Genomic DNA, 25,245 nt, shown 5'->3' with positions numbered 1-25,245 from the left:
GCAAATATTGACTCTGCATCAACTTCATGCAATTGTCAATAAAAGCATTTGACACGTATGAAATTCTTGTAATTATACTTCAGTATTCCATAGTAACATCTGACAAAAATATCTAAAGACACTGAAGCAGCAAACATTGTGTAAATTAATATTTCGGTCATTCTCAAAACGTTTGGCCACGACTGTAGATGTGTTAGCTGACAATGTCACAAAAACGATGGGCAAGCTTCCGTGGGGAAGAAATCCGTGAGTTGTTGTAATTCTCAATGGCCAGACAGCTACCAACAATGACAAGAACTTTCACGTGGGTTATTTTAAGTGACTCGTTTGAGCTAGTTTAATCTTGTTCTTGCATCATTTCTTGTTGAGGGGTTATGAATGATTTCGGGTGAATGCTAAAATGCACTAGCTAGCTAACCACTGTAATGATATATTTGAGAGAAGTGCTAATTGTGCAAATATTTATGTTTTTAGTAAACTTTGAAGACGAAATACAGTTAACATGTTGTCAACAATGTAAACCAATCACGTCTGCTTCGCCCCATAGTTGCGCACACTTCGGTTTTGTTGCGAAACAACCAACCAGTTGCATTATCAGTGGTTAGAGTTGGACATTATTTGAGGAACATTTGTTTGTGGAACATGTGTTCCGTGTCTGTTTCCAGTCGGTAACATTATTCGCCTAGTGTGCATCTCTAGCTAGCTAGTAGCCGCTAAACATGGCTACAGTTCTTCCACCCAGACCTTGCGATAGCAACCCTGCAACCCCGGGAGCCCAGTCTATAAAGGTAAACTTGGCAAATATATCGTAACAGAATATACACATTGCTGGCCAAACATGCTAATAATGTGTTTAAGACAGCATGCTAAGCCGGTGCGCGCTAACGACAACACATCAACCTCCAACTCCTTTGTTGTCATTAAACCTACCGCCGTTTCGCTAGAGAAATATTTACAAATTACTATTTAATAGTGGTAGGCCAGGTTAGCTACTAGTTTTATTCAGCGCTGTTGAACGCAGGCCACTTGTAATGTAGATAGTTGTTAGCTATGTTACTGTTGGAGGGTCGATATGTTGTAACTTGTCGTTGTTAGCAAACGACTAACATTACTACTTAGCTATCCATACCGTTAGCTAACTAACTTGCTTAGCTAGCATAGTGTCTCGGTACCTAGCTAGTGTTTAGTGTGCCAGTATATCATTGTTTTTGTTTACATCGTGTGTGTCATTAGACTTCAGTCCAAGTCGAATGCTAGTTGTCGTTAAAAACATTTTATATAACATTTATTTAAATAGGCAAGTCCTTTTAAGAACAAATTATTATTTACAATGACGGCCTACACCGGCCAAACCCGGACGACGCTGTGCCAATTATACGCCGAGATGCAGTGCCTTAGACCACTGCGCCACTCGGATCTGACTGTGATACCAATTATTGGTATAACGTTACTATCTGAAACAAAGCCCTGCAAAAAATCCTTAGAATACAGAATGTTGAATACAATTGCATTTGACCTTACTCGACCAGTTATCTGTGCGGTTGGTCCTTCTGATGGTCGAAAATGGAGACAAAATATTAATAGGAGGGCTTCCCGAGTGGCGCAGTAGTCTAAGGCACTGCATCGCAGTGCTTGAGGCGTCACTACAGCCCTGGGTTCGATCTGCAGGCCGTGACTGGTAGACCAATGAGGCGGCGCACAATTGGCCCAGCGTCGTCCAGGTTAGGGGAGGGTTTGGCCGGTGGGGATTTCCGTGTCCCATCGCGCTCTAGCGACTCCTTGTGGTGGGCCCGGCACCTGCAAGATGACGGTTTTTCTTCCGACACATTGGTGTGGATGGCTTCCAGGTTAAGCGAGCAGCGTGTCAAGAAACAGTGCGGCTTGGCAGGATCGTGTTTCGGAGGACACATGACTCTCGACCTTCGCCTCTCCCGAGTTCGTAGAGGATTTGCAGAGATGGGACAAGACTGACTACCAATTGGCTGTCACGAACATTGGGGAGAAAAAGGGGTAAAAGTAAAAAAATATATATGTATATATATAATATCCACAGGAAAGTATTATTTATCCTACTTTTTAGAGCGCTGGTACTGACATTAAAGTTTATCACCTGTGCACTTTCTCTGGGTCATGACCAAACAAATTCTTGATTGCCACACAGAGACCTGCGTTTTGAAGTCGGTTTAATAATTATTTCCTTTCGTTATTTTGTTCTAAATTTCAACCAGTTGAAGGACCAACCCCAAGGACAATCGTCAGAGTAAGTTCCATTTTTATTCAACATTCGCTACATACAAGGGACGTTCTATGTAAACGTGCGTGGCTATGCTGCACAGGCAATGGAGGGCATCGTCACAATTGGGACTAGGCCTACCTCAAGGCTAGCCACAGGAGGTTGGTTGCGCCTTAATTGGGGAGGACGGGCTCGTGGAAATGGCTAGAGTGGAAATGGTATCAAAACACCTAATGCATGTTGGTGCCATTCCATTTGCTTCATCCCAGCCATTATTATGAGCCGACCTCCCCTCAGCAGCCTCCACAGGCTAACCCAATACTGGACTACATGAGCCTAATGTTACTCCTTATAGTCCAAGGACCTTATGTGTTCTGCTTCGAGGGGATTGGGCTTTATAAGCCATAATTGATAAATACCATCTAAACGAGAATGCATTCTCAATTGCATTACAGTTCTAAAAACATAAAGCCCTTTACTTTCATATCACATCAAAATAATTTCACAAAAGCTAAATATACACTTACTGTTAACTAGTTTTAACACAGTTGCAGCCAACAGTATTTTTCAGTGACAACAGATTTGTGGCATTAGTCTTCCGATTACACAAACAGATGTTCAGAGACGCAGATGGCTAATTAGAACATGTAGTGGTATCCGTCTTCAGTCTGTGGCCGCGGTCCAAAAATGTAAAAGACACACCCTCGCCCACTTACTCTTGTTGCCTTATGCCTTTGGGGGAATCCCCTTCGCCATCTTGGAGGGCAGTCCAAATGATTAGCCAAGCAAGGGAAGTTTGCAACGTAAGCCCCTCAGTCTCAAATTTTTAGTTGGCTTTGCGAGTGTACGATTGTTCACTCCGGGCCTGAAACTTCCCATAATTAAATGTGTGACGATTTGTACATCAACTAAGAAAAGTCCCGAAAACGTAAAAACAACATCAATGGAGAAGTCACCATACAAGTATAAGTAAAAATGAATGCAAATAAGTTTGAAATTGTGCTACTAATGCACATGACGGCACAAACGTCTCGTATGTTTTTGTTTGGTTATCTTTTGCAAATTGTAGAAATAAAATATTTTCCTTCTTCAGAAGTTCAAGCTAGGGAGGCTAACGTTAGTTAGCTAATTAATATGCTAGCTATCATACAGTAGGTGTATATTAATAATTATATAAGTAGACATGCACTCATTATTGACTGTAGTGCATATAAAGCACCCATATGCTTGCTACCTGTGGCTAAAAAAATCAATCATCGCGGCATGAACGAGAGACACATTTCCGGTCCATTTAAAAATCATTCCTTCCTCCCTTGCCCTGCAAGTGTATACTCGTCAGGCGTCATGATACGTCATCAGAAGTGTCCACTTAAGGCGGGAGACCAAGATGGCAGCTTGAACAGAGGCTTTTTTTACAGAGCTCCGCAAGAAACTTCAGAAAGATTGTGGGGAAAAAAACAAGTTTAATTTGTTCAAGATATAAGAACTTCCTGGGACTGGAATAATAATTGGATCATTTATTTTGGCGTGTCCATGTGACAGAAAAATAAAGGAAAAAGCTAGCAGTTCTATTGCTAGTCAACAAGCGAGGAACGTGCTTATAGACAACTGCCATAACTACGCTTGCCCTATGGATAATCTCATGCTTTCGAATGCTGTTGAAGATGATGAATTCCCCTCTTCACCGGTTACTCTACGCAAACCTCCACCCCCCAAAATAACCCAACATGAACTCTGACATCGTGGCTACCCTCTCCTTACTCATCAACTCCATGTCTGATGCCATTGAGAAAATGGTAGGCGCAAACAGCATGGTTATCCAAGGCTTGAAAAAGACTGGAGTTTGCATGATGTGAAAATTAGTGGCAGAGGTTGAAAAAAGTCTGGAAAATAATAACAATGTCTACCATAGTCTCACTGATCTGGAACAATACACAAGAAGATGGAACCTGAGACTTTACGGCATGCCAAAGGTGGGGAATGAGGATGTGCGACAGGAGGCTAACTGCTTGGTAGAAGGACACATTGATGGTTTCAGCCATGGTATTCCCATTTCTCTTGTACTGATTAATGTTACCTAACAAGCATCAGGTGACTGTTTTTCAGAATACTCAGGTACCTCAATTTATTAGTTTGTTCTGTATGACCAGACCAGAAGGCCTATTTTGTTTACAAACTTACGAAGAAGACTGAAAGTTGTATTTATTTTTTATGCATACAGTAACTGATACTGTTTTAAAGGGGCATACAGGTCTGCTCTGACTTTACACGGTTATTGTTCTATTTAGTTAATACTTATTTCCAAGTGAAAAAGGTCTTAGGAACGTGTATATGTAAAACATTTATCAGTTTTCATATTCACTTAAAATAGTAGGTACCCTTTTATTTAAATGATTTTCTATTTTATTTCTCAGAATAGTTCTTGATTACACTAAAGAGGCTTTTTAGTCTCTCTTACTACAGAGAAACCTTGGTTTGGTCTTGAACATAATTTTCTGTTGAGTTGAATTTCAAAAGCCGGATAACAACTAGCTCAGAGTTGATGGTATAAGATATTTTCACTTTAAGTTGACTTAAATGGTGCAAATCTTGGTTCCTTATCGCTTACCTTCACTGCTCCTATGTTTTTGACTTATCCTACAGTTTACTTTTAAATAATCTTTGTTGTTTTGTCTTTGTCTATAGTTTCTCTTAATGCTAGGGGGTTACAAAACAATGTGAAGCACAAGGCCTTATTTTTATTTGCTAAACCATTTCAAACAGATTTTTGCTTTTTTCAAGAGTCTCACTCAATTTCTGCCAATGCCAGCCTCGGGAGGTCATAATGGTCGTAATCTTGCTAAGACCAGAAGAGCTCATGGCTGTCAAAGATTGTGTGACACCTTCATATTATGGTATTCCAGTGAAAGAAGAACTTGCATATTTAGGCATAACCATTACTACGGATCAGAAGTCTAGAGGCTTGCTAAATTTTAACTCTCATAAAAAATACTCAGAAGAAGCTAAATCAATGGCTACAGAGGGACTTATCTTATTGCAAGAACTGAGAGCTCTTTAAATTTGAGTTTTCCAAATACCTTAGAAAATATGGTAGTAATCTTGCTAAGATTAGAAAGGTGATAAGGTGATCATTAAGATGAAAGGTGAAAAGGTGATCATTAAGATGACTTCCCTTTCTCAGAGGTCCCCAGCCAGCCCCTCTGGGGAGAACATGGAACTGATTGAGTTACAAAATAAACTGGATAATATATATATATAGAGAAAAAGCAGAAGGAGCCTTTATTAGATCTAGGAAAAAATAGATTGAGGGAGAACAGAATTCATCCTATTTCTTTAGAGTTGAGAAATTTCACTCTACAAATAACACTATCCATAAGTTTAACATGGATGGTGTTATGCTAAATACTGTAGCAATTTTAACAGGAAATTGTATAGCTCTACGTACTACCAGGAATCCACAGATGTTTTTTGACTGAATAATGTTCACTATCAGTGATACAGAATCTAAACAGTGTGATGAACCCATCAAAGTTGAAGAGATTAGAGTTTATCAAACATCTAAGAACTATAAATCACCAGGTGTTGATGGAATTACTTCCGAATTTTACATATTATTTTCTGAACAAGTAGACTTCCTTTTTGAAGTCTGTTTTTAATATTCTCTAAACAATGTTCTCCCTCCTACAATGAGTCAGGGGTTAATAACACTGACACATAAGCCTAAAAAAGAAGTGCTGCTCATCGATAACTGGCGTCCAATTTGTCTTCTTAATAATGACTATAAGATATTAGCCTTACTACTTGCAAAAATAATTAAAGAAGTCCTGGATGCAATCATTGATGAAACAGTGGCTTTATGAGGAACATACATATTTCCAACAATATCACGTATTAGACATACTTGACTACTCAGACCTAATAACCGAGGATAGCTTCATATTATTTAAAGATTTTTTATAAAGCATTTGACACAGTAGAGCATCAGTTCCTCTTCCACTCCCTTGAGAAATTTGGCTTTGGGGATTTTTCTGTAAGGCTATTAAGACTACTGTAATTTCTGGACTATTAAGCGCACCTGAATATAAACCGCACCTACTGAATTATTAAAAAATAGATTCCGTATGGGATCGACTCTTAAGATTCAGTGGTTTTGGAACGGAGGAGTCTGATTTAGTTGCCAAGACTGAACACACGGGTGTAATCATTAGTTGAAACCGTTGCAAAACAATTTGCAACTAAAAGGAGAGTTTCTATTGGACAAATGCAGGTAGGTCTCCCTCGCCGTTTCATTCAGTTTGCTTTCGTTTAAGAAACATTTTGCAACCAAATCTGTGTAATGAATATGCCCCAGGCGAGGGAGAGCGAGGAGTAGGCAAGCAGAAAAAAACGGTGTGTGCATATGCATTGGTAATCTATCTTGCATGCCTCGCAAATTCACCGAAGTAGCCTAAAATTAAATTACAGAACTTTCCCCAGCCTTTATAGCCTATTGTCTAGTTAGGCTATAACACAGAATTGTTTTGTGGTAACTGCACTGCCATAAAAAGGGTTTGGGATTTTTCTTTAATGTTAAGGATTTTAAGGATTCCAATTTTGTTTAAATGTTTTGACATTTTAACGTTCACACTCTTAGTGTGTAGTAATTTAACCGTTTAAAAAATATATATATATATTTGCTGATAAGAAAGATCTGTTCCTTCTGTTTACAAAACTGTACCGCGAAATATGCGTGTTAACGTTTAGAACAAGCATCGGGGCTCTTGACAAAACACCTTCGGCACGAACATACTATCGTCAATAGATGGGTACAGTGCCTTCAGAAGGTATTCATACCCCTTGACTTATTGCACATTTTGTTGTTACAGCCTGAATTCAAAATTAATTATGTTTTTTCTCTCACCTATCTACACAGAATACCCCTTAATGACAAAGAAAACATGTTTTGAGCTTCTTTTTTTCTTCAAATTGATTGAAAATAAAATACAGAAATATATCTAATTTGCATAAGTATTCACATGTCTGAGTCAATACATGTTAAAGTCACCTTTGGCAGCGATTACAGCAGTGAGTCTTTCTAGGTGAGTCTAAGAGCTTTGCAGTTTGCACACCTGGATTGTATCAGTCTTGCCATAGGTTTTCAAATGGATTTCAGTCAAAACTGTAACTAGGCCACTCAGGAACTTTCAATGTTGTCTTGGACAGCAACTCCAGTGTATATTTTGGCCTTGTGTTTTAGGTTATTGTCCTGCTGAAAGGTTCATTTGTCTCCATGTGTATGTTGGAAAACAGACTAAACCAGGTTTTCCTCTAGGATATTGCCTGTGCTTAGCTCTATTACGTTTAATTTTTATACTAAACTCCTCAGTCCTTGCCGATGACAAGCATACCGATGACAAGCATACCGATAACATGATACAGCCACCACCGTGCCTGAAAATATGAAGAGTGGGGCTCAGTAATGTGTTGTGTTGGATTTGCCCCAAACAGCACTTTGTATTCAGGACATGAAGTTCATTTGTTTGCCACATTTTTTGCAGTTTTACTTTCGTGCCTTATTGCAAGCACGATTCATGTCCTTCCTTCTTTTCACTCTGTCATTTAGGTTAGTATTGTGGAGAAACTACAATGTTGTTGATCCATCCTCAGTTTTCTCTTATCACAGCCATTAAACTCTGTAACTGTTTTAAAGTCACCATTGGCCTCATGGTGACATCCCTGAGTGGTTTCCTTCCTCTCCGGCAACTGAGTTAGGAGGCCTGTATCTTTGTAGTGACTAGGTGTATTGATACACCATCCAAAGTGTAATTAATAACTTCACCATGCTCAAAGGGATATTCAATGTCTGCTTTTTAAAAATGTACCCATCTACCAATAGGTGACATTTGCAAGGCATTGGAAAACCTCCCTGGTCTTTGTGGTTGAATCTGTTTGAAATTCACTGCTCGACTGAGGGACCTTTAGAGATAATTGTATGTGTGGGGACAGAGATGAAGTAGTCATAAAAAAATCATGGTAAACATTTATTATTGCAAACGGTGAGTCCATGCAACATATGTGACTTGTTAAGCACATTTTTACTCCTGCACTTAGTGAGGCTTGCCATAACAAAGGTGTTGAATAGTTATTGATCAAGACATTTCAGCTTTTAATTTTAATTCATTTGTACACATTTCTAAAAACATAATTCCACTTTGATATTATGGGGTATTGTGTGTAGGCCAATAACACATCTACATTTAATCAATTTTAAATTCGGGCTCTAACACAACAACGTGGAAAAATTCAAGGGGTGCGAATACTTTCTGAAGGCCCTATAGTTGGCATCTATGAATGTGCTAACTCTAGGCTTGCTTTTTACATGTAATTTTTTAAAACATTTTAGTCATTTAGCAGACGCTCTTATTCAGAACGACTTACAGTAGGTTGTGAGGCCAGTTGGACGTACTGCCAATTTTTCTAAAACAATGTTTGAGATGGCTTATAGGAAGAGAAATTAACATTAAATTCTCTGGCAATAGCTCTGGTGGACATTCCTGCAGTCAGCATGCCAATTGCACACTCCCTCAACTTGAGACACTGTACTTGACATTGTGTTGTCACAACTGCACATTTTAGAGTGGACTATCTTGGAAAAGAAGAAATGCTCACTAACAGGGATGTAAGCAATTTGTGCACAACATTTGAGAGAAATAAGCTTTTTCTGCGTATGGAGCATTTCTGCGATCTTTTATTTCAGCTCAAGGAACTTGGGACCAACACTACATGTTGCGTTAACATTGTTGTTCAGTGGCCAACAAACTTTCATTCTGGAGAGAACTAACTTCAACAAGTAATAGTTCAGGTGTTTTGGGTATCCTAACTGTGTATCCTAACTGTATTTTTAGGATGACATTGAGGAAGTTTCCAATGATGGCAGTCAAGCTCCAAAAAGGCGGCGCATGGGTTCAGGCGACAGTTCCAGAAGTTGCGACACCTCCAGTCAGGAACTTGGGTATGTTGTAAGGTTGTATCTGAAGGTGTAGATAGACATATTTGCATCACTACTTCCTAATAGACCACACCCAATCTTTGTTAACAAACAGAGGCTGTTTTTACACAGGCAGCCCAATTCTAATCTTTTTTTTCACTAATTGTTTTTTTGATCAGTCTCTTCAGAGCTGATCTGATTGGTCAAATACTTAATTAGTGAAAGAAATATCAGAGAAGAAATATCAGAATTGGACCGGTCTAATCGCAGCCTCTGTGTCTAATAACATAAGACTTTACCCTGCTCTTAACCTTTCAGTCATACATGTGTTTCCCCAGGCCCACATACTTCTCAGCAGAAAATCTGACTGAGTACAGGTGGCCCTCAGATGGCAGTGGGGAGTACTATATGTTGCAAGAACAAGTCAGTGAATATCTGGGAGTGACTTCATTCAAGCGAAAATATCCAGGTGATGTGGCTGAACATTTGGCATATATGGTATAGGATCATTGTGTGTAAATTTGATGATTGGGCTATAACTAGGCTATCTGTAGACTATACTGATGTTCAACTAGTCACTCTCTGGCTAACCATGCCTTACCTTAATAATAAATGCCATTTAGCAGATGCTTTTATCCAAAGCAACTTAGTAATGCATGTATACATTAATACACCCACTACCCTGGTGTTACAAGCGCATGTTCAACCAACTGAGCTACAAAGGACCATCAATGGAAATAAGCCTTCAGGCTTTGTCATTTTTTTTAAATGTATGTAATGTTGTCTCCGGCTGGAGTAGCCTACTATTTTTAATTATCCAATATATTATTATTTTAGATTTGGAAAGGAGAGACCTCTCCCACAAGGAGAAGCTATATCTGAGGGAGCAAAATGTCATCACCGAGACACAGTGCACCTTGGGTGAGAACTTAGAAACATGTAATTGTTGCGTAACCAGGATGAGCTTGGAGTGTGACATAGACCAATCAGGGCCAAAGCCATCCCAATAGTTGTTTTGGGGAATTAGGCCACTCCTTACCTTGAAACTGTATATATTAAGTAATTGTGAATCTCTTTTTCCAGGTTTGACTGCTTTACGAAGTGATGAAGTCATTGATTTAATGATCAAGGAGTACCCGGGCAAACATGCTGAGTATTCTGTCATTCTCCAAGAGAGGGAGCGTCAGAGGATAGCAAAAGAGTACTCTGTAAGTACTCTCAGTTCAGAGAGTATTACTAATGTTGCTATGCTCCGCAACATTGACACTTTTTATAGCTTTTGGTGTGGATGAAAAAAGGGAGTGTGAATATATGTTACAACAGCCTTTGACTTAAGTTCCCAGATTATATTTTCACTCACAGTACATTAATGGTTGACATGGTTATTCTATATGTTGTGTGGTAACATTAAATTTTTATATCCTAGAAAATGCAGCAACAAAACCCTCAGAAGGTTGAAGCCAGTAAAGTGCCAGAGTACATAAAGAAAGCTGCCAAGAAAGCTGCAGAGTTCAACAGTAACTTCAACCGGGAAAGGATGGAAGAGAGAAGGGCATATTTTGACCTTCAGACACATGTACGTTAATACCTTCAATAAACAGAGGCTTAGTAGTCATACATATTTTGTATGTGTTCATAAGAACTCCTAAGTGGTCATGTTTGAGTAGATACAGTATATCGGTACATTGGTAAACTAAGACTTATTTGTGTGAATTTGAACGTGTAATTGAAGTGTGTTTCAAATGCAACTTTCGAACAGATTATCCAAGTACCCCAAGGGAGGTATAAAGTTCTTCCTCCAGAGAGAACCAAGACTGGACCCTATCCAGTGGCCCTCATCCCTGGGCAGTTCCAGGACTATTACAAAAGGTATGGGTCACTAACCAAAAAACTAGTCTTCATTAATGAGGTCCTGACCTCTAAAGATATTTGAATAGCTGATAAATTGATGTTCCTGTATTTGATACAGGTACTCTCCCAATGAGCTGCGCTACTTGCCCCTGAACACAGCCCTGTTCGAGCCCCCCCTTGACCCGGAGCTGCCTGCCCTGGACAGCGATGGGGACTCGGATGATGCAGATGAAAACAAGGGAGAAGAGGGCAAGAAAAATTCAGTAAGGAACTGGATTCTGGAACTCTTTGTACACGCTTCACTTGATTTCAGAGCTTGAGATGCAATGACATGTTGTATTGTATTACCAGTAAATGCCTAGAGATGCTTTGTAGGTTGACTATGTAAACTTCTTGGCAGCTTGCTTGAATAGTAAGAACTGAATTGTGTTTACAGGACAGCTCATCTGGAAACACCTCAGATGGGGACAGTCAGGACAGTGGAGTGCAGTCAAAGGGCAAGGCCAAGGACAGGACTGCCACCCCGGCTAAAGATGCCACCCCACGCCTCAACCAACACAAATCTGTCCCTGGGTACAAGGTAGAAGAAAAAAGCCCCTGACTTTCTCCAACAGCACTTCTTTTCCCTTTCCCCTACTCCGGCACCTCTTCCAGCTTCTTCAGCACTTTCAGTAGAGAGACCCTCCTTTGTCCCAACCCCGATTTCTGGCCCTGTCACTCCTAACACACACACTCCACCAGGTGGCAATAGTTCTCTCTTGGGGCAACACTCTGCCTTCCCTCTTCCACTTGGTCCAGTTTGGTTGTGAACCAACCATATGGTTAAAGAGACGTTCCGGATATTTGGCGACTACTTAAGTATTCTTTTTAAACCTCCCGCTTTGGGCTGGATGTGGCACTGTGTAGTTCATACATGCATAGTCTATGAGCAGAATTATTGTCTTACCTCAATTAGCCACAAAATCCCTAGTTTGAAAACAACTGTTTTCTGGAAGCTGTGTTTTGAGCAATGCAAGCTTGGCCCATGTGGGCAAGCCCCATAGCAATTAGAGTTCCAGCCAGTCTGCTTCAGCCCTTTGCCATTTGAGTGACAGCTAGCAAGATGCACATTGACGAGTTGCACAGTGAGAGAAGAAGGCGGCTGGCCCAGGAATGCCCAGCGTTATCCAATGAGGTTGCAGGGCGGGCCCAACGACTCAGTGACACAGCGAGCAATGACGTACTGCATGCAAGCAATTTTAGGGGAACCGTTCTGGTTCTTCAGCGTTACTTTCAGAACTACTGGCTAAAAAGTATGCAAATCTTCCGGAAAGTCTCTTTAAAACAGTGATGGTTCTATACCAACCGTATGGTAATACACTGATGGTTCCGTATCAGAATTTATGAGCAATAACATTTTGGAGTAGTTCTGTCACATCTAGGACTTGTTCTTCACTGCACTTTTGATTGGTCTTAAAGACTTGTACATTTTTTACCCTATTTGAATGTCTTAATATACCTCTCTTCTGTGTACTTGGCAACACACTAATTAAGACAAGAGACCAGTTACAGTATATTTGGCTGCTAGATTCATTGTTTTTAAACATATTTCTTATGATACATACTTTATAAGATGCATACAATTTTATTTAGTAGTAGCACTAAAATTACGTTAATACTTGAGTGTTTAAAAGTTTTATAATTAAAATTATGTCTGTGTATATTAGTATGCTTTCAAACCAGTATTATTGTGCCGTTATTCTATAACGGTTGTTTGATATAACCTTACAGACTGTTCTTTGTTTATTATGAGACTGGAGAACACAATGTCAGTGTGTCAGAGGCCTGTTAATACACATTCTATATGTTGGCTTTTTTACTTTCGGTTGCCTCTGAAAGTTATTGTTGTGTTAAGTTTAAATTATTTGATTAGAGAATGGCATTTCCGGGATCAACATGATCTACCTTCTGGCAATTTACTCTCATCAGTTTTACTGCAAGGGCAACATGGCAGAATTGATCAAATTTAGTTTGCCAAAAACCGACAGCAAGAGCAGTCAGCACAAATATACATAGCTTGTCATGGCATGACTAGTATTACGTATTACTACACGACAAACACCATATCATACATCAGGATTTGGTCATTGATTGATGTGGAGAGCTCATAACTTTCCACAGGGATGGATTTGTCTTATGTTTAAAATCAGCATGTTTCCACACCACACTTTTAAACCAAACTTTGTAAAACCTTTGTCTACTTACCCTCCCTTTATTGTTAGTATGTAATGCGTCATAGATGTGTTCGAATTTAACAATAACTTTCCAATATCGGCGCTCGTTGAATTAAGACTGAAGCCAATACAGATACAAGACTTGCATACAAATGTACTCAACCTATTAATGTTGCTATAGAAAACATGGCATTAAAGTTTACTTTATTATAATTTTAATGCAAGGTAGAGTTCAGGGACTGTACAAGAAATTATTATTTTCATAATCGTAATGGTATAAATTGCTTGTGTTGGCACTACACTGCAGGGGTAGCCATCTGAAGCCCAACAGAAAATATATAACCTTTTCTTTTCTTGTGTTGTGCACCAGTCAAATGAAACATTTTCAGGATGGCAACACCAAGCGGGTTGACATTTTGAAAATAGGTGATATTTTCATGAACACACAGCGTACTTCATACTCATGGGCTGTATCCTCCCAATTGATTGCACACATTCCCAATATTTGTGCAGACTGCGCACCTAAGTAGGTACAGTTTATGTTGATCCTTCAAAGCTCAATTTGTATACTTCTCACTCTCAGAATTTAATGTGTCTTACATGTTTGATTTGAGTGCAATGGCATAAAGGTGTCCCTTTGATTGTCAGACCTTCCTTTGGATACATTTTTGTTCTCCTAGTTTAGCTGGCACTCTTTCTGTGAAGACCTCTTGTATTCAATTAGCTATGTCCTTTATTAACTTAACTGTGTGTCTCTAATCTCCGATTCGCCCTCCCACGTTTCGTTGTTTGTTTCTTAGAAAGGCTTTAACTGCTCTTATCTAATCCAGTACTTTTTATGTAGGAAAACGTTTGATATGTCAGTATTTAGACACAGTTAACCATTGAAATAAAGATTTCAAACAAATAGACTGTACAGAGATGTTTTGATTGTGTTAGCAGCACAGAGACTGAGATCCTGTAAAGAAATATATATCTGCAGTGAAAGAGGAGTTTTCCTTCTGTCAGAAATGTCTTTGGCTAACTGCCTTTTTATAAATGTGGGTTAACAATGGGTGGCAACACCTCAGTCTCCTTAGGAGGGACATTCAAGTGTTTAACCTGCTATGAGCGGTGATGGGGGACAGCATGGCACATCCAGCTTACACTTAAATCAACTTGACCTCTTGGTTTTTGCCTTTGGAGCTCTTGAGATCCAAGTATCGTAGTCTCCCAGTCCCCACAACTATATATAAGTGATGACTACAAGCAAATATTTGATGTGGGAGGTTCTCAAAATTAGACAATAGGTTTTTTTTAGTCATTCTTATTTGAGGGGGTGAAATAAGAAGCACCTAACAAGATTGGATCGATTGCGAGTGAAAAAAAAATATATATATATATACAGTGCCTTGCGAAAGTATTCGGCCCCCTTGAACTTTGCGACCTTTTGCCACATTTCAGGCTTCAAACATAAAGATATAAAACTGTATTTTTTTGTGAAGAATCAACAACAAGTGGGACACAATCATGAAGTGGAACAACATTTATTGGATATTTCAAACTTTTTTAACAAATCAAAAACGGAAAAATTGGGCGTGCAAAATTATTCAGCCCCTTTACTTTCAGTGCAGCAAACTCTCTCCAGAAGTTCAGTGAGGATCTCTGAATGATCCAATGTTGACCTAAATGACTAATGATGATAAATACAATCCACCTGTATGTAATCAAGTCTCCGTATAAATGCACCTGCACTGTGATAGTCTCAGAGGTCCGTTAAAAGCGCAGAGAGCATCATGAAGAACAAGGAACACACCAGGCAGGCCCGAGATACTGTTGTGAAGAAGTTTAAAGCCGGATTTGGATACAAAAATATTTCCCAAGCTTTAAACATCCCAAGGAGCACTGTGCAAGCGATAATATTGAAATGGAAGGAGTATCAGACCACTGCAAATCTACCAAGACCTGGCCGTCCCTCTAAACTTTCAGCTCATACAAGGAGAAAACTGATCAGAGATGCAGCCAAGAGGCACATGATCACTCTGGAGGAACTGCAGAGATCTACAGCTGAGGTGGGAGACTCTGTCCATAGGACAACAATCAGTCGTATATTGCACAAATTTGGCCTTTATGGAAGAGTGGCAAGAAGAAAGCCATTTCTTAAAGATATCCATAAAAAGTGTTGTTTAAAGTTTGCCACAAGCCACCTGGGAGACACACCAAACGTGGAAGAAGGTGCTCTGGTCAGATGAAACCAAAATTGAACTTTTTGGCAACAATGCAAAACGTTATGTTTGGCGTAAAAGCAACACAGCTGAACACACCATCCCCACTGTCTAACATGGTGGTGGCAGCATCATGGTTTGGGCCTGCTTTTCTTCAGCAGGGACAGGGAAGATGGTTAAAATTGATGGGAAGATGGATGGAGCCAAATACAGGACCATTCTGGAAGAAAACCTGATGGAGTCTGCAAAAGACCTGAGACTGGGACGGAGATTTGTCTTCCAACAAGACAATGATCCAAAACATAAAGCAAAATCTACAATGGAATGGTTCAAAAATAAACATATCCAGGTGTTAGAATGGCCAAGTCAAAGTCCAGACCTGAATCCAATCGAGAATCTGTGGAAAGAACTGAAAACTGCTGTTCACAAATGCTCTCCATCCAACCTCACTGAGCTCGAGCTGTTTTGCAAGGAGGAATGGGAAAAAATGTCAGTCTCTCGATGTGCAAAACTGATAGAGACATACCCCAAGCGACTTACAGCTGTAATCGCAGCAAAAGGTGGCGCTACAAAGTATTAACTTAAGGGGGCTGAATAATTTTGCACGCCCAATTTTTCAGTTTTTGATTTGTTAAAAAAGTTTGAAAGATCCAATAAATGTCGTTCCACTTCATGATTGTGTCCCACTTGTTGTTGATTCTTCACAAAAAAATACAGTTTTATATCTTTATGTTTGAAGCCTGAAATGTGGCAAAAGGTTGCAAAGTTCAAGGGGGCCGAATACTTTCGCAAGGCACTGTACATCCTATGAGGCCTTTTAGGCTTTTACACATTGTACAGTATGTGTGTTGCTCAGAAGCCCTTTGTCACATGGTGCACTAGGCCTTGTTGCTAAAAATTATAGCATTGTTCTGCCCTTGCAGCCTAAGGTCATACCCAATGCTATTTGTGGCATTTGCCAGAAGGGTAAGGAGTCCAACAAGAAAGGAAAGCCAGAAGCTCTCATTCACTGCTCACAGTGTAAGAACAGTGGTAAGTGGAACTTCTGTTTTGTTTTTAAATTAAAATTGACAAATCACACTAGCTTTCATTTACAACATAGCATTGTTCATAATGAACATAAAGCTTCTAAAATATGAGCAAAATAACTTTGTTCGATTAGCCTAGTCGTGATCACAAGTTGGGATTATGCAGTGTGTTTTGAAGTAGTGCTGTGGTGCGAGCGATGCCCTGTGTGTGTGTATGTGTGTGTGTGTCCCAGGTCACCCATCGTGCCTGGATATGAGTGAGGAGCTGGTGGGCCTGATTAAAACCTACCCGTGGCAGTGTATGGAGTGTAAGACGTGCACGGTGTGTGAGCAGCCCCACCACGAGGAGGAGATGATGTTCTGTGACAAGTGTGACCGGGGCTTCCACACCTTCTGCGTGGGCCTAGACTCCATCCCTCTAGGTGGGCTCTCTCTATTGGTCTTTTCAAATACTTTAAGGATGCCTCATTACTTCTTTCCTTGGTGAAATCATTGATGGAATCATTGCTTACTCCTATCAATGCGTGTGTTAGATCAGTGATTATTTCATGGAAGGAAGGGACTCTCGCGCGCTCTCTCACTTTCTCTTTATAGTCTCATATGGAGTTTTGTGGTGATTTGAATTTAGCTGGTTTTATGTGAAACAGCATTATTAATTTGCTTAGCCAACTGAACTACTTTTCAGCTTGGGGTGAAGACTGCCAATTAAGTTGTTTTTTTGTGCAGTCAAGAAGGGTTGTTTTTTACCTCAATTTGCTATAGTTAGTGTAGATGCACATTAAACATCCAAAAGTTAATGTTTGGAATGTGGTCAAAGTGCTTTAAGTGTTGAAATCAAATGTTAGAAATAGCTGTTTTTTGTCAGATGCCTTTTAGTCTGAAGGATCCCACAATGCGGTCTATTTTTTAGCCTTTGGTTTGATGTGGCTCTACTGTAATATGTAACATCACAGTTTTTTTCTCCTCAGGTTGCTGGGTTTGTGAGTGTTGCATCAAGGAGTTCTCAACGCCCAAGAAAAAAGGAGGAATAAAAACACCCAAAAAGTCTAAATCTGCACACAAGTAGAATGTGATTACTGACAATGATCAACTCAACAAGCTAATCCTCAATTTTAAAGATACTTTTGTACTTTTGATTTAAGATTAAGTTTGGTAATCCTGTATATATGGATTTACTTTGTCACAATTGGATTTGAAATGTCATTGCCACTGAAGTAAACATTTTTTTAATAACCCATGACTGCCCTGATGTTTCATTAAAGAAAATATTCTTTATGTACAGCCTATTCCTCTCAGGTGACAGTTAAAATAGAATGCTAAATCAACCACAACATGTTATGTGAAGTTTCTAAGGCCATAGTCAATAGAACCAGACATACAGCAGGCACCACAATAGCTCCTCATGCATATTTGACAAGGACTGGCTTAAAAGCGACCAATTAGTCACCTGGAGAGCATGGCCCTGTTTAGCATCTGTCTAGGTGAGAGTCAAAGGGGATCAGTTTGCCTCTTACTGTCCCTTTGGGCCCAGGTGATGCTGTGAAGTCGTATAGCAGCTGCCACGTGGCGACCAGGTAGACTACACTAAGTGACAGATGCATGCATGTCCCTGTCATCTGATAGGTGAAGGTGTGGAGTACAATGGGCAGTTGGGTACAGCAGCGAGCCACACTGTAACAATACGCGTGTGAACACTTGGCATTAAAAGGGCAGTGTTCCACTCAACAGCCGGTGTTTATTTTGAAGAGCCCAGTCAGTAAACATAACAGCGTTCAACAACTGAAGCCTGGCTTGGTCTGTTGAACAATGAGAATTGTGTAAATTGCCCTCTTATTTGCAATGTATATCAGCCAGTAGTTAAAAAATATAATATATATATAAATAAATAAAATTGGGGCTAGAAGAGGAATACTGGAAATGTGCAGAATGCTGTTTTTTATGCTTGCTGGTCTTAAGGGTGCTGTGTAAAGTTGCTGTGCTTTATCCGAAATTACCACAAGATGGAAGCCAAGAGCTATCCTTGAGACACCTTTGCTTTCCTTCAATATCTCTAGTTGGAATGAAAATGCTGTGTCCGACCCTCGCTTGTTCTGGGAACCTCCACTCTGCTCGTTCCTGTGTCCTCTGCTCCAGTAGCGGTACATCGGTACAATCACTGGGGAAGCCAAGCCAGGAAAAAAATGGCATATCACAACCTATGTGTTGTGATAATATCGTCGTTTGCTCTATAACCTGTTAGTTCCTGCCTTGAGACCGTCATATACTGTATTTAGGCTGAAGGCAGAGACGATAAGAAGACACGGTGGCAGAATATTTTCAACCACACCTTTGATTCATCACAAAACTGGAAAGCAACATCTGTCTGGTGAAGTCCACAAAGGATATTGCATGTAACAAACAGTTACATGACCTACAGCATGGTCAATCAAGTTAATGTTTCTGTCATTTTCAGACTACTAAACTATTGTTTTATAACACTAGAGAGTTACAGCAAGTCACAAAAAAATCAGGAGCTACCACTATTCCAGCACCATTTCAACTAAAATATTTAAACTATTTATTCCAATCAACGTAAGCTAATTATCATGCCCTTGATACTGATTCATTTGTCTCTGCGTGTGTCCATAATTATTTAAAAAAAACGTTGACTCACCCTACTTGTAGAGAAACGCCAATGCCATCCTTTCTTTAATTTTGCCGAAACGGTCTATGACCATCATACAGTACACGCTTTTAGGTTTTGTCTTAGGCTAGCTAGTCAGGTAGCCTAACTTCCTTTCATGGGCAACGATGAGCCAGCTAGTTAACGTTAGCCTACTACATAGCTACATGTTGAACTTCCATCCTCTCAGGCCAGGGGCACAATGTATGAATTTATGGTTGGATCAGAATTGCCGTTATAATCATTGTCTAGTACGGAGAATTAAGTAAATCCACAAGTCCAAATCCCTATCTCCATCCATGGCTAATTTAGGAAAGGGACAATTTTAGCTAGCTAGCCACCAGAGGACAATACAATGAGATGCAACATCTCAAAAAAACGAATTGGTGTGCCAGGACCATTCACAGTTGAGCTCACTCAGTTCAGCTCAATGTTAATTGTCTATTAATTGGGAAAGTATGAAGCACAGAGAGTCTAGAGATACATAATTGTTAATATTTTCTTGGTCAATTATTTTGTGAAACCTGTCTTCCCTTGGCAACCATGAATACACGCCACTGCTAGGCTCCCATACATCCCTCATGTGGCTTGCTTCTGTCCCTTCGGTCAAAACTAGTGTTGCAAAATTCCAGGAACTTTCTCCGGTTTTCCTGGTTGGAAGATTCTGTATTTCCTGCTTATACCCTCCTTATTCCAGGTATCCTCCAACTGGGATTTGGGAAAACCAGGAAATGTATAGAATTTTGCAACCCTAGTCAAAACAAACGCTGGATCACTTGTTATTATGTATCAATTATTAATCAGGCATGCCAATGGAAAATACAAACTCATTAGGGCTTTTAAATTAAAAGGCCTCTCTGCTGTTTTGACTTGGAGTGGGTATAGGCTCAGGATGTAATGATCCTCTCTTGTTGCCAGGCTGTTAAACCAGGCTGAGCGCAGACAGCAGCATGGTTATGGGACCTTCCTCATGCATATTTGACTAGAGAAGGCTTTAAACCGGGGCACCTGCCTCACACCTGTTGCCCATCCATAAGGAGAGTGCCCTCGCCCCTGTGGACAAGCTGCTTAAGTGGAGACTGGCCATGCAGTAGGCACCTTTCACCGCCGTTCCGTCTCACCAGGCTGGAATGGAGCAGTTAATGGAGGGGTGTCATTTGAGGGAAGTAAAGAAGGGAGTGTATGAATGGAGGGCATTTGCTGGTTTTGTTCCAGTGAGGTATCTTTAACCAGTTATATCGTACTCCAGAATAAGGCCTAAACTGATGATAAACCACAGAGTTAATAATTGAGGTGTTTGAAGTGTTGGTGGATCTACCTTTGATGTCTTTGGTGTTGACTGGGATGTGTCTGTGTGGGTGTAGGTTACTAATTTCCATCTCTCTCTGCTGTGTTAAATGTTTTGTTTGTCACAGGGCTGGCACTAGCCATTTGGGGCCCCTAAGTGAGATTTGGTTGAGGGCCCCTAATGGGTCTTGACGACGGAGAGAGAATTCAAGTTTCAAAGTTAATTTCTTACAATACTGCACATTTTGCCATGGTTTAGAGAAAATGTTGCAGTTTTAAAGCTTGTTTTCTGCTGTTCTACACATTTTGCCATGGGGCGGAGAGAACTTTTAGCAATTGTATGTTACTTATGCCTGGAGCTGGACCTGGTGTGACAGTGCCACACCTGACCTGAGTCTGTCTGGTTCAGTCATGATCTATCAAGCCAGCTCAATGTTGTGTGAATGTAGATACACTTATTAATATAATATATATTAACAAATCTAGAAGCCTGGTGAAAAGCCCTCCTTCCCGGGTACAGTGCACTCTGGTTGATGAACAGGACCTTTAGGACATTAATCTGCATTGACAACCTTCTGATCTCTGTAATCTCGTCTGAGTAGCAGTCAGCAAACTAGTGTGATTGTGTATGTTATTGTCAGGGCCACATAGGACCTAGACAGGGGTTCTCCAGTTTTTACCACTTACTGCTTCAGACCAACAGCTGGCTGCAGCTGCTCTCCAGTTGCACCACATGCTTGAGTGAGTTAAGTGACCGGCTGCACAGCCAACACTCACTACGAAGCTTCGCACATGGTCCCCCCTCAGCACAGAAGACTGCAGATGTTTTGTTCAGCACTGGTTGCCTCTTCAGTCCTGCAGCCTGTATCAGATAATGTGTAATTAATTCATGTATCAGTTTTAGACCTTATGGCCTGAATGCTGGGCTTCAGCAGTAACCTCATGTAACTGAATATCACATATACTGTAATGTACTCCGCTGTATGATCAAATACATTTTTAGTACACACAATATCCCTCTGGGTGTTAAGAATGCGTATTAATATTGGGGCAACTGTACAGCTGAGCATTCAACACCATCGTGCCCACAAAGCTCATCACTAGGGGACCCTGGGAATAAACACCTCCCTCTGCAACTGGATCCTGGACTTCCTGACGGACCACCTCCAGGTGGTAAGGGTAGGCAGCAACACATCTGCCACGCTGATCCTCAACACTGGGGCCCCTCAGGGGTGCGTGCTTAGTCCCCTCCTGTACTCCCTGTTCATCCACGACTGTGTGGCAAAACATGACTCCAACACCAAGTTTTCTGACGACACAAGTGGTAGGCCTGATCACCGACAACGATGAGACAGTCTATAGGGAGGAGGTCAGAGACTGCCAGGACAAAGCCACTCAATGTGAGCAAGACAAAGGAGCTGATCGTGGACTATAGGAAAAGGCGGGCTGAACAGGCCTCTATTAACATCGACGAGGCTGTAGTGGAGCGGGTCAATACTTTCAAGTTCCATGGTGTCCACATCACCAACGAACTATCATGGTCCAAAAACACCAAGACAGTCGTGAAGAGGCCACGACAACACCTTTTCCCCCTCAGGAGACTGAAAATATTTGGCATGGGTCCCCAGATCCTCAAAAAGTTATACAGCAGCACCATTGAGAGCATCCTGACCAGTTGCATCACGGCCTGGTATGGCAACTGCTCGGCATCTGACCGTAAGGCGCTATAGAGGGTATTGCGAATGGCCCAGAACATCACTGGGGGCGAAGCTTCCTGCCGTCCAGGACCTATAATCTAGATGGTGTCAGAGGAAGGCCCCAGAAAAATTCTAAGACTCCAGTCACCCAAGTCCAAGTCATAGACTGTTCTCTCTGCTAGCGCACGGCAAACGTTACTGGAGCACCAAGTCTAGGACCAAAATGCTCCTTAACAGCTTCTACCCCCAAGCTGTAAGACTGCTGAACAATTCAACAAATGGCCACCCGGACTATTTACATTACCCCGCCCCCCCACCCACCTCCCTTTGTTTTTACACTGCTGCTACTCGCTGTTTATTACCAATGCATAGTCACTTTACCCCTACCTACATGTACAAATTTACCTCGACTAACCTGTACCACCGCACATTGACTCGGTACAGGTACCCCCTGTATATAGCCTCGTTATTGTTATTTAATTGTGTTATTTATTTTAACTTTAGTTTATTTAGTAAATAAATATTTTCTTCACTCTATTTCTTGAACTGCGTTGTTGGTTATGGGGCTTGTAAGTAAGAATTTCACGGTAAGGGCTACACCTGTTCTTTCAGCGCATGGGACATAACATTTTATTTGAAATGGGAATTGTTTTAGTGTCGGTATAAGCATTATACAACACCTAGATGTGCTGTCCTGCCTGTGACATACATACCAGCCGTGAGGTGAGTCAGTCACCATCTCCCATTTTCAACACCTGTTCCTCCACAACATTCTGTAATAAGCTAGACTTTGATATAAACCCTGTTCTCTCCCTTGAGTGTCTGTGCTGCTGTGTTGGGGGTGGGTGGGCAGTCTTCATTTTACAGCTCATTACAGTTTCTCCGGCCTCTGGGATAGTTTCACAGTCCTGTTCCAAACAGTGTTCCCTGCCTTGTCACTGAGCTGCTGAAGCACTGTTGGGATCCCTGTGAGTGAAGACAACATATGGACATTGCCCTCCCTTCCTGTTTCAAGGGAATGTTGTTCTGGCTGGGTGGACTCCTGGGAAAAAGAGTGCTACCTTTGACCTATGGGATCACTCATTTACTCTGGGCCCAGGGAGAAGATGATGGAATCTGCAGGAAGGGATGCAGCCAACCAGCTGTCACTATGAACTCCCTTCCAGTGTTTCCTTGGCCATTCTCAGGGAGGAAGGCAGGCCCTTTTGAGGGCAGAGCAACAGTGCCAAAGCATTTGCCTGACGATCTGTGTTAGCCATCTCTATAGCTGTCTTCTGTTGTAGGCTTTTGGTACAAACTGTGAAGCCATCATGGGGTAGAAATAACGACAAGATGTATGGGTGTGCTGTTTATTGGTGTACATATAGTGTGTTTCTCAAGTTTGTTTCTTGCCAGTATTTATGCAATAATTTATGTGGCAGCGAGTTGAGGTTTGTGTTTTCCAAAACAACCTGACTTTTGTTTGGGGTGCATTATTCTTCTCGCTCTCTGTCTGCCCTCTCTCACTTAACAATCCCTGTTACAGTCCCCTGAACGGGCAGCTGTAGGTTTGACGTCACATCCCAGACCTGTATCTGTCTGTGCAGTAATTCAAGTAGCCAGTATTTACAGACATCAACCAACATCCTACCGCTTCTGATATGTCTGTCTGTCATTGGGCTGGGTGTGGGCAGAAACCTGAGCCGTTTACAATACTAAGTCCTGGAGAGACACAGTCCTCCAAACCATCCACTGACAGGGAATAGGGTATTATCATCCCTGACACTGATCTGTTTGCTATGAGTTATCTGTTGCTGAGGTATAATATACAGAAAGGTATTACAGGTTCAATTAAAACACTTTTTAAATAGTTGGAATATTCAGTTTAACAGAGACACGAGCTGAGTGCTTCTTTGATTATAGGTGTATACCATGGGGTGATCTTTGATCATGAGATGAAATGGAACAAACAGAAGTGTTAACTTCCAGAAGGCACTTTCATGTAGTGGAACTATTTCCACTGAGCATATTGGAATGAATGACATGTTTCCCCTATTTTAATGTATCTATAAGGCCCCTAAACCCCTGACTATTTTATTTCTCACAGGTTTGGCTACTTAAACGTTTGTGAGAGGTGATGAGTGATAGGCCTATAGATGGACAGGATTGAGTGGTGTACATACATCTCTGGTTTGACACATGCTAGTTGATCTGGACAAATGATCAAATATCTGAGGCTACTGCAGGATTTTTTCCAACATAATAAACAGTTTAAACTACAGTAGGCTACCAGTAGAGCTGGTCAGGGGCAGACTTAGTGATTTTGGGGGCCCAGGCAGAGGCCACTTGGAAACTACAACTCCCTACTACATCGCACAGTTTGGGCATGATCTGATTTATGTCTAAAGAAACTGCAGCACAATATGCACATTGAGATCGAAGAAGAAGGAAAAAAGACATTGTGCAATTTTTTGTTTCAAAAACAAAAAAACAACTAACATTTTGGTTAATCGATCAGCACTACTGTAAACATGTATTACCTTTTAATGTGCCATAAATAACTTCAAAAAGTAGGTTACCTTCACACGTTCATCCAAAATAATTCCAGCATCCGAACAGTGCACTGTGCACTCACCAACTATCTCACCGGAGAAAGCATCTGAGTGAGCAAAACAACGCCCCTCTGTCTAACTATATGTAGCCCATGTATCTGATGCCGTATGGCCAAAAAGAGTATAACATGCCTTAATCTTTTTGGCCAGACAGCATCAGATACATGGGCTACACATACTGTACATCCTCTGCCTCAACGACGATTGCAGTGTTATCAGCAGCACCTGTCTTTTTACTAAAAAATGCAAATTGTATTCCCAAGAGCTTGAGTGCCTGGGGCTGGGTTTTTACTAAGCTAGCATATGGAATTGTTTTAAGATGGTCATACCAAGGATCATTTAGCTATTTGATTTGGAATTTTAGGACCACTGTAGGTATAAAATATAATTACAAATTAAATATTTGATAACATTGAATTTGGCCTTACTGCTATTAGCCCATAGAAACTCATTGAATAACAGATTCATACATGGAAAAACAGATTGTCAAAAATGTAATCAAAGGGATGTAT

At 40.8% G+C, this 25,245-nt stretch overlaps 1 protein-coding gene across 2 annotated transcripts; it reads left to right on the top strand.

Moving 5' to 3' along the window:
• The first annotated feature begins 340 nt into the window (after window positions 1-340).
• phf10 (PHD finger protein 10) lies at window positions 341-17,729 on the top strand. Of its 2 annotated transcripts, XM_021576292.2 has the most exons (12): window positions 341-788; window positions 9,118-9,224; window positions 9,539-9,669; window positions 10,038-10,121; window positions 10,284-10,408; window positions 10,627-10,776; window positions 10,960-11,069; window positions 11,170-11,314; window positions 11,488-11,631; window positions 16,392-16,500; window positions 16,730-16,918; window positions 17,465-17,729. In XM_021576292.2, exons 1-12 carry the CDS (start codon window positions 720-722, stop codon window positions 17,560-17,562), a joined length of 1,461 nt encoding a protein of 486 aa, XP_021431967.1. In that variant the 5' UTR covers window positions 341-719; the 3' UTR covers window positions 17,563-17,729. The 2 variants fall into 2 exon arrangements, with proteins under 2 accessions (XP_021431967.1, XP_036811985.1); XM_036956090.1 differs by lacking the exon at window positions 10,038-10,121.
• Window positions 17,730-25,245: the final 7,516 nt, after the last annotated feature.

The sequence above is a fragment of the Oncorhynchus mykiss genome, chromosome 20, assembly GCF_013265735.2.
Source record: "Oncorhynchus mykiss isolate Arlee chromosome 20, USDA_OmykA_1.1, whole genome shotgun sequence".
NCBI classification, from domain to species: Eukaryota; Metazoa; Chordata; class Actinopteri; order Salmoniformes; family Salmonidae; genus Oncorhynchus; species Oncorhynchus mykiss.
The sequence above is the reverse complement of the archived record's forward strand: the minus strand, read 5'-3'. Positions and strand labels throughout refer to the sequence as shown.

Coding starts and splice junctions, on each gene's coding strand:
- phf10 (XM_021576292.2), top strand. CDS start 720: ATGGCTACAGTTCTTCCACCCAGACCTTGCGATAGCAACCCTGCAACC. Junction 10,122..10,283: donor CGAGACACAGTGCACCTTGG/GTGAGAACTTAG, acceptor CTCTTTTTCCAG/GTTTGACTGCTTTACGAAGT. Junction 11,315..11,487: donor AAGAGGGCAAGAAAAATTCA/GTAAGGAACTGG, acceptor TTGTGTTTACAG/GACAGCTCATCTGGAAACAC.